Source organism: Macrobrachium nipponense, chromosome 18, assembly GCF_015104395.2.
Source record: "Macrobrachium nipponense isolate FS-2020 chromosome 18, ASM1510439v2, whole genome shotgun sequence".
Lineage (NCBI taxonomy): Eukaryota > Metazoa > Arthropoda > Malacostraca > Decapoda > Palaemonidae > Macrobrachium > Macrobrachium nipponense.
In genome coordinates, this window is record NC_087211.1 from 82,007,222 (window position 1) to 82,024,571 (window position 17,350).

At 41.5% G+C, this 17,350-nt stretch overlaps 1 protein-coding gene across 1 annotated transcript in view; it reads right to left on the bottom strand.

The window, feature by feature from the left end:
- Positions 1–3,758: 3,758 nt before the first annotated feature.
- Positions 3,759–17,350, bottom strand: part of LOC135197273 (FAST kinase domain-containing protein 1, mitochondrial-like) — a 61,267-nt gene continuing 47,675 nt past the window's right edge. The window contains exons 7-9 of the mRNA XM_064224388.1: positions 13,782–13,895; positions 5,980–6,100; positions 3,759–4,811 (exon numbers count right to left, since the gene is read on the bottom strand). Coding sequence (XP_064080458.1) covers positions 4,613–4,811; positions 5,980–6,100; positions 13,782–13,895 — 434 coding nt within the window. The 3' untranslated portion in view covers positions 3,759–4,612. The remainder of the gene's footprint in view (positions 4,812–5,979; positions 6,101–13,781; positions 13,896–17,350) is intronic.

Genomic DNA, 17,350 nt, shown 5'->3' on the forward strand with positions numbered 1-17,350 from the left:
TCCTTGCAGTCATGACAGGGGAAAGTGGAAGAGGATTACCGACCCGATTAAGGGAACACAAACGAGCATATGCACTTCATGCCACAGAAACAATGAACTGAGTTTCCCCTCCCCATGCTTTTTTTAAGGAACAACCATAGACCGAATTGGGATGTATCTAACATAATTTTTAAAAATAACAATGTCCAAACAAGAAGACTAGTGGAAGGCGCCGCCATAACTTAGAAGCTTTTTACGGTAACAAGTCGTTCGTTGGGGAAGACCCATTAGTCAATTTTTGCATTCTTAAAAACTTTGTTAAAAATTTTAATCTTAAGACAAGCACTGTTTTTTCTCCGCCTGATGCTGCCCCCTCTTCTGCTCTCCTCCCTCAGACAGATTACAACACGGGGGACGTGATGTCCAGCATTGTTGCAGCCGCATCGCCAAGGGAACACCGTGCAGCATCATCACAGCCTACAAGACGTTCCAGCAGAATAACCAGCAGGAATTCGAACAACAACGGAATCACCTAGTTGGGCTGTTGAGCGCTTCCTTCATTTGCGTTCGTCATGGTGGAATAATTGTCCTATTCAGTAGTTTACTTCGACAGATTTTTAAATTCATAATGTTCACTTGGCTGAGGATGAACCTGGTGCAGGGTTCGAAAGCTCTTATTATTAAAGACTTTATATACTTCACATGCGATATTATTGTGGACCTGCAATCATCAATAATAATAATATATCAATAATAATATATATATATATATATATATATATATATATATATATATATATATGTCTTATTTTTTGTTCACGACCTCTCGGCTAAGTTATTTTTAAATCATTACTATTCTCTTCAATAGATTGGTTTGGGGTAAGGTCAGACGATTTGACAAGCGGAAAATATTTGTTAAAAGTCTTAATTCACGTGCACATACAACTCTCTATAGTCACCTCTGACTTTCAAATGCGAATTATCTGTTTGATTTCTCGAAGTTTCTGCAGACTTTCTTTGATTTCAGCAAATTCAAATCTTGGAGATCCTGTTCATCTGCGAGTTATTTTCAAGTGCACATTCTTGTAAGATTTTTCGATGGGTATTTAACCATGATTTTTTTTCCTGTATATGGAAGCCATTCAGAGTGTGTTCCATGTCATTTGTCATATATTCTGTATATCCTGTACCAGTCAAAAAATACGCTGGATCCAGCTGTCATAAAATAAACATGACAAAGGTCTGTTATCAATATTTACCCGGGTTTAATTTTTACTTTTCTGTCGTAATTTTAGACTCTCATCTCTACCATCGTCAATATTTTTCATGGTTTACAGACAAATGTTAAAATGCTATGATAAAAAACTGCAGTAATAATTTCCAGAATGTTAAACTTCGTTTATCTAGTAAACATTATATATACATAATCTCGTGCATATATTTAAACACAAAAGTGTTCACGTCATATTCATATGGCAAAAAGTACTAATAGGTAAAGTCATCATAATATCTAAATGTTCCCACAAGAAAGCTTTATTTGATACCAAACTCTCACGTTAATTCTAGACGTAAAAGTATTATGATTTTTGTATCCATATTCGTGTGCAAAACCTCACTAACATGCAACCATTAATGGCCTAGATTGAGTTGATATTGCAAATTGATCATCGAAATTAAATGGTTCTATTTCTAATGTAACGTTTGAAGCTACGGTAATCAGTATATTAATTACACTACAGTTCATATATACAAAGTATTTCAAATACGGGTTTGTAGTGGAGTCGAAACTTATCATGGTCATGAATCTAGCTTAAGCCTATATTTCCTAACAGTCTGAATGGAAACAATGTAAAATCATTCAAAAACAATTATAACGTTAAGGTAAAACAAATGGGGAAGTATATCAACAGATTTTAATACTGTATAACTATCTAGCACCAAAGCACAGGGTGTCCATAAAGTCCTAGTACCATTCTATGCAATATAGTTGTAACAGTACTGGGACTTTATGGACACCCCGTATATCAGTGCTTCAGCAAGTTAGTTAAGTATTATTTTCACAGTAAAATGAAACAGTATATATAAACAATATGTTGACATTTCACCATCAATATTTTGTATAAGCACTTAGCTTTACTTTTAATATTGACAAGTAGTGGCTTAGAGACGTTTAGATGATAGATCCCTTCATAATACCTTATGTAAATCCTGTATTACTTATTCAAGAAACAACATATAGACAGGACTTACCTCCTATTTCCCTGTGACGTCCTTTCATGTCGATTCCTAAAATCCTGCAAAATCGGTCACAATGAGGCCTGAAAAACACAGTTTCAGTTTGCTATTTTAAAGTATGCAGCGTGAGAACACTCGACCTTCCCCGGTGGGTTCTTTGGCAATACTGAGACTTAGCGAGAATTGCACAAAGATAAATAAGGACATCAGAATATTAAGACCTGAGGAAAGGTTGTCTTTTGGTCTTATGCTACGAAATGTAAACAAACATTCTATATGACTTTAAGTCTATGAGGATTTCCGATGTTACCCTATCCGATATGAAATAAAGGTCTATTTTATCAGTTCATCAAATAGTATTTTCAAGTGGGCATTTTAAGAAAATGCTCACTTACTCATAATTGCTCTAAGTACTCAGAGCGAAATTTAATATGGTCCAAAATTTCATCGTGTCATGCCCTGACCTTCCACAAGTATCAGCTACGGACTTTTTGAAAAGTTCTACGTGGACTCAAACTGACTTTTGTAATCTTGATGAAGGCTTTAAGTGTCAAGATACTTTTCAGATAGTAGGGACACAACAGCTGCCATCAAGGAATACATACTCAGATATGCCAAAACACTTTATGTTAAGATATTAGCTAACCTAAGCCTAATGTGAGGTTTTATGCTCATGGTAGTGCTGGATATGAAGAATCGTTCTTGTTTACTTAAAATGATATTAAATGCACTAAATTTCACATACTGAATGCCAAAAGAAAATGTAGGCTTACAACAAACCATACACACAGGTAGTGCCAGGTAACAAATGCTATTCTTCATGTTTTACAAACTTGGTAGTTCTGCATTGTAGTTCATGTTATCTTGAGCAAAACTAAGCACATCTCAGATTTCTGAAGGTCATTTTGTTCCAATTGAACATGGATGCATGCACCCCTTCTATTGTAATTTGTCTCAGAGTTTGTAAGTCTTGTGCTAAATATATTTTTCCACGTTAAAAGTCTTTCCCCACCTATCATCCACAAACTCTGCATAATTCTGCTTTGCTGTTCTTGTCCTGTTATATGATTCACTTACATATTTGTACGTTGACCCTAGACACCTGTTTGCTGATTCATGTTATATCCTTGACATCTAGCTAAATCTGACCTATCACTCTTCTTTCACTCAAAACTATACATTTTCACATTCATACATTAAGTAAATAGTATTGTACAAAGTGATTGTATCCATTTTCACTTACGTACATTAAGTAAACTGTATAAAGTGACCACAAAAGAGCTGTAAGTAGTACGTACCTTTTTTGCAATTACCATGTAGTATATGTATGTTTGACATAAAAAGAACACAAGAGAAACAAACTTGTAAAAAAATATTCTGCAGAACCCCCCCCCCCTCCCCCCCCCCCCCTTTTATTTTAAGATATTCAAAAGGGAGAGGGATGTGTCCTTGACCTGACCATAAATTTCTGTATCCAAGATTTTATGGATTTCAAAAGCAGCACAAGAGGTTTCATAACTTGTAATTTACAATAAGAAACAAAACATGCTTTGTCATTTTAATTAGGAAAATATTTCACGATAAAAATTTTATACATTTAACAAGAATTAAAACAGTCCCAACCAAATAACTTTGGAGACAAAATGGCCCACAAAGTATAGTTTATAAAACAATTTTACGTTCCATCATTACAAACCATTGCCTTACTAAAGCCTATTCCTTTAGGCAACAAAGTAACAGGCTCAAACTGGGCAGAGGTTTGTTCTGTAGTTCATGAGAATATCAAGTACTTTGTGCTACTGGACAGAGCAGACAACACATAATACAGGTAGAATCCACAAACTGTAAGCACGTGTTCCTAAATACAATTGCTAATGGGAGATTACAAAATTCAAAGAACTGCCATTTTAGCTTACCTCTGAGTACTCCATTTTACCCTATATGACCTCAGATTATAATTATAAAGTATGAAGTATTTTTTTCATGTGAAGTTTACAGTTTACTACCTTTTTTAACATTACAATTTTGAGGCAATTTATACCATTTCAATAAATAAATACGTATACTACTGTACTGTGGTAGCTTACAGAACTTATAGAATCCACCTACATACACTTTTACCCTAAAACCTGAGATTGATGCAATTTGTTTTCTAACAATATCAAGAAAGAAAAAATGGAATAGTAACAACTTTACAATTAAAAACCTCTTCAAAGGCTTGTCCTAATGTTTTATTTTTAATAACAAACTGCTTACATCGCAAACTGTTCGATTCCATAAGTTAGTTTTGGTATCTTTAGTTTATGAGATAGTCTAAATCACCGGGCATTTTTCTCTTACAAAGAACTTGGTAAAGTTTTATAACTTTTATACAAGAATTTAAGAAGGCTTCTAAAATCTATGGATGAATAAGTGTTCTGAGATATTGCATTCTGTCTTCAACCGTTGCATGTGCCATTGAATACCACATAAAATGTGGAATTTCAACTACTTCATACCCCATAATTTCCAAGTGTCTGCATTCCATCTGATGCCTACCCATCAAGTGACGACTATTGACACAGTAACAATCTTCATTACGCAGCAGAACAGCTATCCTGTAAAAAGAAATACCTCAGTAACAGAGCACTTTCCATATACTGTATATTGTATACTGTTCTATAATACTTACAATAAAATATGAACACTTTGTGGAAAACCTTGTTCATAGTTTTCTGAAATCACCAATGCAGTGATAACCATACAACTCAGGCCCATAATCATGAGCTGTTGTTGTAATCTGGCTTCTATATTGCTAAAATCTAATACAGTAAGTAACCCCTTAAGTTATATACTTTGGGTGTCTGGGCATCTGATGAGCAACAGAACCTGGGAAATATGAGATAACATAGCCAGGACTTGAATATGTGTATTTCCAAGTTACCCAAAAGCTAATAGTATTTCTACAAAATTTCTACCCTGATATAAAATGTAATTAACTAATCATTCAGTTTGAAAGAGTTAACTTCTTATAAAAAAAGGTAGCCTAGCAAAATACCATTACGTATAATCATTTAGATGAGAAAGAAAAAAATGTTCAAGTTGAAGTGTTACTTTAATCGATAAATAAAGTCTTCTATAATATGGTTGTGAGATACCATGAAAAAATGATAATGATATGCATAAAATTCTTGCACATAGCAAAACAATACTAAAATGTAAAGACCTTGCAAAATATACCTAGGAAGTTAATGCCATGTATTTATTAAAATATTTATCTCAATAAAAATGACTGAATACAAAGTAATTCACAGTAACATAATGTCTGTAAAGCAAAAACAGAAATAAGTTAAATGTTTCATCAAAGAAGTGTATTATTTTCTAAAATTTTCATAGAATTCCAGTTCACACTAATTTATTTATATTTCCATAGTATTCAGGAAGAATGACTTCTCCATTGTCTACAAAGTCACATGTAATTTTTGTTAGTCTCAAAGCTCTAACAGTATTGTGCATTAAATAAAGTTCTCCTACCAAACCTTGAAGCACATGAAATCCTACAAGCATTAATCAGTACATAATTACAACACATTTCCAAGTTTGAGGATGTGTACTTTAAGTCCACTCCACTAATGCCAGAACCTCTATAAAGAAGATACCAAGGGCTGGCTTACTTTAAAATCACACATTACAGTGTGATTTCTAAATCTATGTATCCTTAAAAACTATATTAATGAACACAAAACAACCAATGTGAAGATGCACACCAAGAAAATACACTCTTACCGTCTATATCCAGGATTATTTTCAATTCTTCTGGTCTTTGCAGATCCAGTAGTCTTGCTAACAGAATTGTAATCAGATATAGGGACAGGGCGCTTTTCTGCATCTAGCATGAATTCAAAATCTGAAAAGTCATAAAATGAGTTCTCTTATTTCTTGGATTTTACTCTGAAACTGAATTGTCAGCTCAATAAATACGTTTCTAAATTTGCTTCATTACAACAAATAGTGTCAATGGATGAAATACCTTTTTACACTCGTCAACATATGCAATACGAGCAGTAATGAACACTAATCCAAGAGGTGGAGAGAAAGACTATTGCAATGATTCAGGGATAATATTTTAAAAGAAAAACCCAAAAAACAAAAATAAAAATATGCAGTTTGACACAAGAAAAACAATTTATAACAAACCTCATTTGACATGAGTAGGTATCCCTCAATCACACAATAATTTGTTCTGAAAACCATTGATTTTTACACAATAATTTGTTCTGAAAACCATTGATTTTTAACCTGAATTTCTAAAAAAAATTTTGTAAATGTCCGAGATCTTCCTAACTTTGGTATGACCTGTCACATGTGATGAGAAAATGATATTGTTATTTTACAATAAAGTTTTGTACATACTTACCTGGCAGACATATACTTAGCTTACGTCTCTGACGTCACGACAGAATTCAAAACTCGCGGCAAACGCGACAGGTAGGTCAGGTGATCTACCTTACCCGCCGCTGGGAAGCGGGTGTAAGAACCAACATACCTTTCTTGCCAGATTTTTTCTCTCTTATACCTGTCTCCTGAGGGGAGGCTGGGTGGGCCATCAATCGTATATGTCTGCCAGGTAAGTATGTACAAAACTTTATTGTAAAATAACAATATCGTTTTTGTACATGAACTTTCCTGTCAGACATATACTTAGCTGATTGACACCCTTGGTGGAGGGTACAAGACAGAAAATAACAAAGAAAAGGTAAACAACACCTGTTGTAGGATAAAAATAACCTTGGTTCTTACCTGTTTAGGCTGAAGACTTCATAGATACTGTCTATTAGTCTGCATAGCCATAAGAGCTACAGTGAGGGCGTGACCTACAGCTGAAAAGACTCTTTGGGTCTACTAACGGGACTTGATATCCGCTTACTTAGTAGAATCCAAGTCGGATCATGTCAATGGGGGTTCGCCCTCTTCTATGACAGAACCTGTCCACTACCAACGTAGGGAGCTTCAAACCAAATCCGACCACCTAACCAAACTAAAGTTATTAGTATTACGAAACGAAAAAAGATGCCTACCTGCATCATTTTTCATACAACCATATGAACTCAATTACCAAAAACAAGGGAAAAAACTACTAAGGATATGTTCCAGCTCCCTGCCCCAGCACCGAATCCGCCGATACGTACGGGCCTAATGCGAAGCACTCGTCATACGTAATACTGACGTCTTTTAGGTAGTGGTTGGCGAATACTGAATTACATCTCCAGAATGTAGTTTTCATCAGATTCTGAAGAGACATATTCTTATTAAAGGCCAAGGAAGTGGCAATGGCTCTCACTTCATGAGCCTTGACTTTTAGGAGCTTGAAATGTTCTTCATTACAAGATCTATGTGCTTCTTTCACAAGACTTCTAATGAAGAAAGACAGCGCATTTTTCGACAATGGTCTGCTGGGGTCCTTTACAGAGCACCATAGTCTGTCCTCAATGCCCTTAAGGGTTTTCTTCTTCTGAAGGTAGTATCTTAAACTCCTAACAGGGCAAAGAGTTCTTTCAGGTTCTTCCCCTACTAGGGCAGCTAATCCACGAACCTCAAAGCTCCTTGGCCAAGGATTTGAGGGGTTATCTCATTCTTTGCTAAAAACGAAGGAAGGAAGGAACAAACCACGGAATCTCCTTTGAAACCTACCCTTCCTTCTAGGGCATGAATCTCACTACCCTTTTTAGCAGATGCTAGAGCCATGAGAAATAGAGCTTTCCTCGTAAGATCTTTGAAGGAGGCTAAATGTGGTGGCTCAAACCTAGAGGACCTCAGGAAACAAAGACCACGTCCAGATTCCAACTTGGAACTTCGTTCGAAGTTTTCTTGGAAGTTTCGAAAGATCTTAATAGATCATGCAGATCTTTGTTATTCGAAAGATCTAAGTTCCTATGTCTGAACACTGCAGCCAGCATGCTCCGGTATCCTTTGATAGTAGATACTGCCAAACCGCATTTTTCTCTGAGGAAAACTAGGAATCTGCTATCTGAGTCACAGAGGTACTGAAGAGGAAAACTTCTGGTTCCTGCACCACCGGCGAAAGACGTCCCACTTCGACTGGTAGACTTTAAGGGTCGAAGGTCCTTCTAGCTGAGGCGATAGCCTTAGCAGCTTTTGTCGAAAACCCTTCGCTCTGACAAGACTTTTGACAGTCGAAAAACCACCAGTCAGATTGAGCATTCGGGGAAGTTTCTGTGATACCGGTTTCGAAGTGGGGTTGTTTGAGCAAATCTTGTCTTTGTGGAAGTGCTCTTGGAAAGTCCACCAACCATTCCAGTACCTCTGTGAACCAATCTTGGGCGGGCCAGAACGGAGCTACTAGCGTCATTCTTGTCATCTCGAGATAGCAAATTTCTTGAGGTTTGTCCCAGTACTTTGAAGGGGGGAAAGGCATAGACATCTAGGACCTGTCCAATCTAGGAGAAACGCATCCACTGATACTGCTCCTGGGTCTGAGATCGGGGAGCAGTAAAGTTCGATCCTTGCGTTCCTTGCTGTTGCAAAGAGGTCGATGTGAGGTCTGCCCCATCTTCTCCACAGGTCTTGGCATACCTCTGAGTGGAGGGTCCACTCGGAAGGCAGGAGTTGATTCTTCCTGCTCAGGAGATCGGCCCTGACGTTCCTTTCTCCCTGTACGAATCTGGTGAGAAGACTGATCTTCCTTGTTTGAGACCACAGCAGAAGATCACTTGCTGTTTCGTACAGGGAGAAGGAGTGTGTCCCCCCCTGTTTTTTTTGATGTACGCCAAGGCTGTTGTGTTGTCCGAATTGACCTGCACTACTGCATTTCGGACGTGGGGCTCGAAGGCTTTCAATGCCATCCAGACTGCCATCAACTCTTTCTTGTTGATGTGCCAGGACACCTGATCCCCCTTCCAGGTGCCTGAGACTTCTCTTGTCCCGAGCGTCGCTCCCCAACCTGCTTCCGACGCGTCGGAAAACAACACATGGTTGGGGTTCGGCATGTAGAGACATTCCTTCCACAAAACGAAGTGGGTTGTTCCACCACCAAAGGTCTCTCTTGATTCCCCTTGAGATCTTGAAGGAGAACTCCAGATCTAGGGAGAGACGCCTCCAGTTCTGGTATAGGAAGAACTGTAGAGGCCTGAGATGCAACCTTCCTAGAGAAACGAATTGCCTCCAACGAGGAGAGTGTCCCCCAGCAGACTCATCCACTCCCTCGCTGTGTATGCATCTTTCTCTAGGAAGGTCGTTAGTTTCTCGTAGCAACGAGCTATCCTCTCTGGCGACGGAAAAGCCCGAAAAAGCCAGAGAAGCTATCTGAATCCCCAGATAGATCCCGCTCTTGGCTGGGGATTAATTGAGACTTCTGGAATTGTTCACCAGAAGTCCCAGAGAACTTGCCAATGTAAGGGTCTTTTGAAGGTCCTCCAGACATCTTTCTTGAGACTCTGCTCTGATTAGCCAGTCGTCGAGATAAACAGCGACACCCTCACTCCCTCCAAATGTAGCCACTGCGCCACGTTTTTCATTAACCCCGTGAAAACTTGGGGTGCAGTCGACAGGCCGACGTACAAGGCCTTGAATTGGAAGATGTTTCCTCCCATCATGATCGTAGATACCTCCGTGAAGAAGGATGGATCGGCACATGAAAGTAAGCGTCCTGAAGGTCTAGAGACACCATCCAGTCCCCTGGACGAAGAGCCGCTAACACTGAGGAAGTTGTCTCCATGGCGAACTTCCTCTTTTCCACAAAGACGTTCAGGGCGCTTACATCCAAAACCGGTCTCCATCCTCCTGAGTTCTTCGGAACTAGGAATAGTCTGTTGTAAAAACCCGCAGAGCGGGGATCTTTCACTAGTTCTATAGCCTCTCTAGCATGAGATCTACTGCTAGAGAAGGGCTTGATTCATGATGGGGTCCTTGTACTTGGCCACCAACTCCCTCGGAGTTGTCGTCAATGGTGGTCTTGACGAGAAGGGAATGAGGTATCCTTTGCTGACAATCGATAGGGACCAATTGTCTGCCCCTTTGTGGGCCCAGACGTCGGCAAATTTCAGTAGTCTGGCACCCACTGATGTCTGGAGTCCTTGATCGCTATTTCTTCCCTCTGACTGACCTAGAGAAGGTTTTACCTCTCTTAAAAGGTCTAGTTCCTCTGGTTGAAGAACCTCTGACAGCGGGTCCTCCTCGAAAGGGCTCCTGCCTCAGAGGAGTCTCTTTCTTGGCCTTGGGTTGGAAGACAGAGCGAGGTTTCCTGGCCGCCTGGGCTAACATGTCCTGAGTAGCCTAGCTGAAAGGGCACTCGAGACATCTTGAATAATTTTCTTGGGGAACAGAAGAGGAGAGTTGAGCATACATAAGAGAGGCCCTTTGTGCATGTGAAACTGCCTTAGTGAGAAACGAACAGTAGACTGACCGCTTCTTAATAACTCCAGCTCCAAACAGTGAGGAGACTTCACTCGAGCCGCTCTCACTGCTTTGTCCATGCAAGTGAGGACGCAGTTAAGATCTTCAGGAGACAGTGAATCCGGGGTCTGGGTCTTATTGAGCCTAGAACTCCGCTAAAGAGCCAATGGCAAGAAAAGTTGAAAACTTCGCTTCCAGGACTCGGAACATTCCCTCAGTAGGTGGTCAAGTTCGTTCATCCCCCACGTAGTCTTGGCGGACAGGAGGGCGGATCGACGAGCAGAATCCACCAATGAAGAGAAGTCCGAGTCCGCAGACGAAGGAGAGAGCGAGGCCTAAAGGTTCGCCCGATTCGTACCAGAATCCTAATCTGCCAGTCAGTTTAGACGGAGGGAAAGAGAAAACAGTCTTCCCTTTCTCTTCCTTAGAAAGGAGCCATTCCCCAAAACCTCTAAGCGCCTTCTTCATGGAAACAGTAGGTTTCATCCTTACACAAGACGAAACCTTCGAAGTCTTCGAAGTGGAGAATAAAGAAAGAGGAGAAGGAGGAGCCACAGGAGAAAGGATATCTCCGAACTCTTGCAGGAGCAAATCTGTTAACCTCTTATAGGAGGAAACAGAGGAGTCTTTTGGTCCTTCTTCTTCTGAGGGATCCTGTTTCTTCCTGAGCTGACGAACCTCATGATCCTTAGAGGGCGCGGACTATCCTTATAAAAGTCTCTAGAGGAAGTAAGACGTTTACGTCTTGGAGACAAAGCTTCAGAAACGTGCCTACTTGCAAATCCTTCTTGTCTGGAAGAGGGTGCGTTTTCCCAGATTCTTGGGGCCTAACAGGAGTAAGGCGGCTGTCAGGAGCAGAGCGCCCTGTTTTGAAGAAAACTTCTATCAGGCTCTTGGCGCCTATCCAAAGGAAGGGGGCTACCAGGCAACAGCGCCTGCCATGAGAAGCGGACCAGGCTTTGGCGCTGAACCGAGGAGAGAGGATCTCTGGCGACGAGCGCCTACTAGGTGAGCGCCTACCAGGGGAGAAGCGCCTGCTAGGATCTCGGCGCCTGACTCGAGGAGAGTGAAAGTCAGGAGAAGAGCGCCTGCCAGGAGAAACGCGCCTAACAAGCTCTTGACGCCTGTCCGATTTAGGGCGCTTGTCAACCCCAGGAGAGTGGAGGCGAGAACGAGGAGCGGCTTACGAGGCGAGTAGCGCCTACTAGGCTCTTGGTGCCTATCAAGGGGAGCGATCCTGTCTCGAGAAGAGCGTCTGTAGGGCGAAGATCTCTACGGCAGTCTGCTCCTTTTCAATAAAGTTCCGAAGGAGAAACAAAGACATCCTGTCTGTCAGGCGAATGGCGCTTGGATGCAGATGTTATCTTGTCCGAAGCAGAAAGTCTCCTGCGAGACTCCGAACGCACAGGTGAGCGGGCCGCTTCCGTCGAAAAGCGAGAGTCAGGAGAGGGGAGCCTGGACTTCTTTACAGGAAGAGAGACGTCCTTCCTACGACGAGACGACACGCAAAGAGAGCCAGCCAGAGCCAAAATCTGCGCCTGAAGGTTAGCCAACACCCTTGCAGGAGAATTCACAAACTCTTGAACAGGTGACGAGGCTCGATCTCTGCTCGGGGAACGATACTCCAGAGATCTCTTACGTTTCTTCGCTTCCACCTCAGGCTCTTCCGAAAAATCTTCAGGGCTGGATGGATGGGCGCAGTGAGCGTTCCAGGCTCTCTTCGAAGGCGCGAGGCTTCCGAAGAGCTCCATCCTCGTTTAGGAGAAGGCGAAGGCGAAGACGAGAAGCATTGGCGCAATATTTCTCTCTTGGAGCGATCCAAGGTAGCCTGGGAACGATCAACACGAGCTACCGAGGGGACGCCTGACCGGTGGGATGCTCCCTAACCTTCCTGCGGCTTTCGACTTTCCTCCTCCACTGGGACTGGGAGTCTGGAAGAGGTCTAGGCCTGGAAGCATTAGGGAGCCGATCAGACGCACCCTCCACTGCACTGGTTCACTGCACAAATACTATTGTAATCACTCTTACCTTCTAAATGTTTAATTTTCATCTCCATACTGCGAATGGTGGCTTTCATGGAGGCCACTTCCAAAGGCGCATCTTCGGCTTCGGTGCAGGGAGCAGGAGCTGAAACTGACAAAGGAGCTACTTCTAAAATAGGATTATCTATATCCAACTCGCTAATACGAGATCTACTACTGCTCCTAGAAGAAGCTTTCCTAACTTTATCCTTTTCAAGCTTCCTCAAGTAGGAAGACAAAGACTTCCATTCATCCTCATTCAGCTTTTCACATTCATTACAAGGATTATTAAAGGTGCATTCATTCCCTCTATACTTCAAACATACTGTGTGAGGGTCTACCGCAGCTTTCGGTAGCCTCACCTTACACTCAGTCATACAACAAACTCTAAACATAGCAGTTTTCTTAGTATCAACATCAGACATCATGAATCCAAAATCCAAAGAAAAGTCAAATATATATGTCCACAAACGCGAAGCAGCCAAAGGCGGGTACTTCACAAAAGTCCGTAAAACAATCAGGGCGAACAACGACGAAAGAAATCCAACTGTCAAGACGGTACCGAAACAGGTAGTGGTGACACCGACGACAGAAAAAATCTGGCAAGAAAGGTATGTTTGTTCTTACACCCGCTTCCCAGCGGCGGGTAAGGTAGATCACCTGACCTACCTGTCGCGTTTGCCGCGAGTTTTGAATTCTGTCATGACGTCAGAGACGTAAGCTAAGTATATGTCTGACAGGAAAGTTCATGTACAAAAACACACCCTTAAACATTTCTTCCTCTAAATGACTTTGGATTCACTGTCCACAATCAAAATTAATTTGTTGAATTTCTGACCAAGAATTACACATAAGACACAAAGACACTATTGCAGTGACAGATACAATGAAGGTAAACTTCAAAATGATAGGAAAAGCATCTCTGTAAAGAGATGCATACGAGTTTAGATTAAAAACAATTAACCATGCAGAAGAGAGAAATGGAGTTCAACCCCACACTGGCAGACAGCTCATACTACCTTCCAAGGATCATATATCCTCCTCATTTCTATAAATTCTAAATGTTCTGTCCTTGAGTTAAAAAAATATACATGTATAAAGTTAATGTATAAAGTTAAAGTAAAAAGTTTAATGTGTACAAATACAATAACTTACCTAGGAGATAAAAGTATGGTGTCTTAGCATTTGCCTTCACCACCTCTGGGCCCCCTACTAACTGAAAGAGTGCCTGATGGACTTCAGAATGGAAGACACTATTAGGAACAGCGACTGAAATAAATAAGACAATTCAAGAGTTACAGCTATATATATACACTAATAGTACAGTATTAAGCAGTAAGGTAACTGCTTTTATCTATATTTCATGTCATAACAATGCAGAAAACAAAAACAGAGGGCAGTCATCTGGCAGCTAGGCTTCAGACATTAAGGTATAATACCTAGTGGTTGCAGCAAAATCAATTTCAAATAAAGAAAAACTTAACCTGCCTATGGTTGTGTGTTTAAGGAAATGTTATTGTTATGATACAATAAAGTTTGTTCATACTTACCTGGCAGATATATATATAGCTGTATTCTCCGAACGTCCGACAGAATTTCAAAACTCCCGGCACACGCAGTGGGCGGCCAGGTGGTTAGTACCCATTCCCGCCTCGCTGTGCGGCGGATCAGGAATCATTCCCATTTTCTATTCAGATTTTTCATACCACTGTCCCCTGAGGGGAGGTGGGTGGGTACTTTAATTATATATATCTGCCAGGTAAGTATGAACAAACTTTATTGTATCATAACAATAACATTTTGTCATGAAACTTACCTGTCAGATATATATATAGCTGAATCCCACCCCCATTGGAGGTGGGAAGGGACAGAATAGAAGGATTAGGAAACACCTCAAGTGCAGATGATTGACATCTTGATTCCTTACCTGTTAGCATAGCTGACTTCTTGATTACTATCACCGAAGTCTGCTTTGCTTTACTAGAGTTGCCAACAAGGTAGTGACCTGTGTAGTTGGTGCGCTCTAGATGATCTGTCAACGGGAGCGTGACCACAATGTGACTAGACATATTGACCATACTGTGAGGGCAACGAAGCTAAAACCACCACCTGACCTAACCTATCGAAGTTAGTCCCATAACTTCTAGGCTAACGAAAGGGAAAGTGCCTCAAGCGACCAACCCTTCAAAGTTAAAAGCACACTATCCCTTTTCTATAGGATAGGATTGTGCGTGCTGCTTCTGCCTCCAATAATATTTCTACGGATATGTATGGTCCTAGCGACTCGCAGATCTCATATGTCGTCTTCAACATCCCGTCGGGAGTGTGAAGCGAACACAGAGTTGCTTCGCTCAAACGTGGCACTCAGGATATTACCGAGTGTCATGCTCTGTGAAATGCTTCCGAGGCCGCGCCCTCACCTCGTGAGCATTTACTTTTTAGGTTTCAAATCTTTGTTCAAACATGACGAATGAGCCTCTTAGAAAGACTCCTTAAAAATAACGCCAGGGCGTTCTTCGACATGGCAAGTCTGGTCTTTTTACGGAACACCGCCAGCCTTGTCCAAATGACCTCGACTTTCTTTAGTTTTATCAAGATAAACTTGAGAGTCCCGACAGGGCACAGGACTCTCTGTGGCTCTTGCCCAAAAAAATTTGTGCCATCCCCTTGATCTCCAGGTCTCTGGGCCAAGGGTTAGACGGGTTTTCGTTCTTAGCAAGAACGGAAGGCTTAGAGGACACCGCAATATGTCCTCTAAAGCCAAAACCTCTGATGATGGCTAAAACCTCACTACCATCTTTGCCGCAGCTAGAGTGGTTAGAAAATTAGCCTTTCTGGTTACGTGTATTAAGTTTACAGAAAGGAGAGGTTCGAAATGCTTTGACATCAGGAACTTCAGACTACATCTAAGTTCCATGCCGGAAGCTTCGATCTAAAAAATTTCAAGATTTCACAGACCTCAAGATCGTGAAGGGCTTTGTTGTTTGACAGATCCGAAATCTCTGAGCCTAGAGGCCGTCAACATATTTCCGTATTCTACAATAGTTGGGACTGCTAGCTTATCCCATACTTCAGACGGAATGGAAGGCGGTAAAGTAATTCACAGAGGTCAGAGGTGGAGGAACAGTCATTCTCCTGCCCTATGTCCAGAAACGGGCCACTCCGATTGGTACACTGCAAATATGCAGCACTGCTTTGCTTTGGCAATGAGACTTGCAATTAATCTTGAAGATCCCTCTGCTTCTTGACAGTCTGAACGCATTCAGACTCAGAGCGGAGAGATTTTAGGTACCTCTCGAAGTGAGGCTGTTAGAGTAGACCGATTCTCTCGGAAGGGTCCTTGGAAAGTGCTCTCTGAAGGACGTGACCTCTGTGAATCCAGCCTCTCGAAGGCCAACAACATGGGGCGATCAGCGCTCTTTCTCACTCCCTCTGACGCCAGCGATTATCTTATTACATTTCCTAAGCTTTGAATAGGGGAAAAGGGCTAACCAACTATCCCCATTCCATACTATAGGATGGCGTCTATTGCTACCGCTCTCGGATCGAGAATAAGGGCGCAACGTAGAGGAAGCTTCATTCGTCTTCAATATTGCAAAATCTACGAAAGGACGTCCCCAAAGTCTCCACAACTCTCGACATACTTCTAAGCGAGGATTACTCAAAAGTCAAAACGTCAGTAGTTGCTGCCGTCGATCGAGAAGATCCGCACGGACGTGCAATCGTTGTAACGAACCTCTTAAGGATCGTTACGTTCCGTGCCTATGCGATAACCATCTCTCTTTTCTTGGGATATGAGAGAGCTGCGGAATTATCTGAGATGATTTGGACCACTCGACCAAAACCTCACTCTTCGAGGAACTGGAGAGCCAACCAAATTGCTTCCAATTCTTTTAGATTATGTGCCAGGACCTCTGTCCGGATGCCTGGCTCCCTCTCATTATCACCTGAGGTGATCCTTAACCCATTGAGAGACGTTTAGAATTATCTCTAGATCTTTGATGTTATTTCAGTTCTCCTGTAGGAAAAAACTGTAGAGGTCTGAATTGCAGTCTATTCAGGAAAACAAGCTTCTCCAGCGAGGAAAATGGTCCCCAGCAGACTCATCCATTCCCTCACTAAGCATGCTTCCTTCCCTAATAAGGCTGCGCTTTGCATAAGCAGGAGAGCATTATTATAGTGCTATGCTGCGGTCGACTCGTACATTATTCTGTACAGTGCGGTAAGCAGCGCCGAAAACTTGTCTAAGAGATATCTGTTGAAAATTTCTTAGCAAGGAAGTCATTTATTCATGACTACCAGAAATCCCTCAACCCGAGGCGAAAGTCATGATTGTAGGGCAGAGATACGGTTCGTAAATCAATCCCGCGGGAGAGAGAGACGTAACCGACTGAGCAGTACAACGAGCTACCTAACACTGAGTTGGTGACAGTGTGAGACACTGTGACAGTTACAGGCAGCAGCTTATGTTCACCTTCTCGCAGTCTTATGCCGAGTTGCCAGCTATTCTATTCATCTAAGGAATAGATTTTCCATTATTTGAACAGAAACTCTCAAGTTGGCATATCTAGCGAAACAGAATTCGCTAATACAGAAGCTGATTTTGTGTTGTCGTAACATTACGCTTAATTAACCAAATGTTAAATCGGAAACTCCTGGAAAGTTGCCGGGAGTACCGATTAATATACTGCGTCATCCACAATGACAGCAACCTCTCGTTTGCG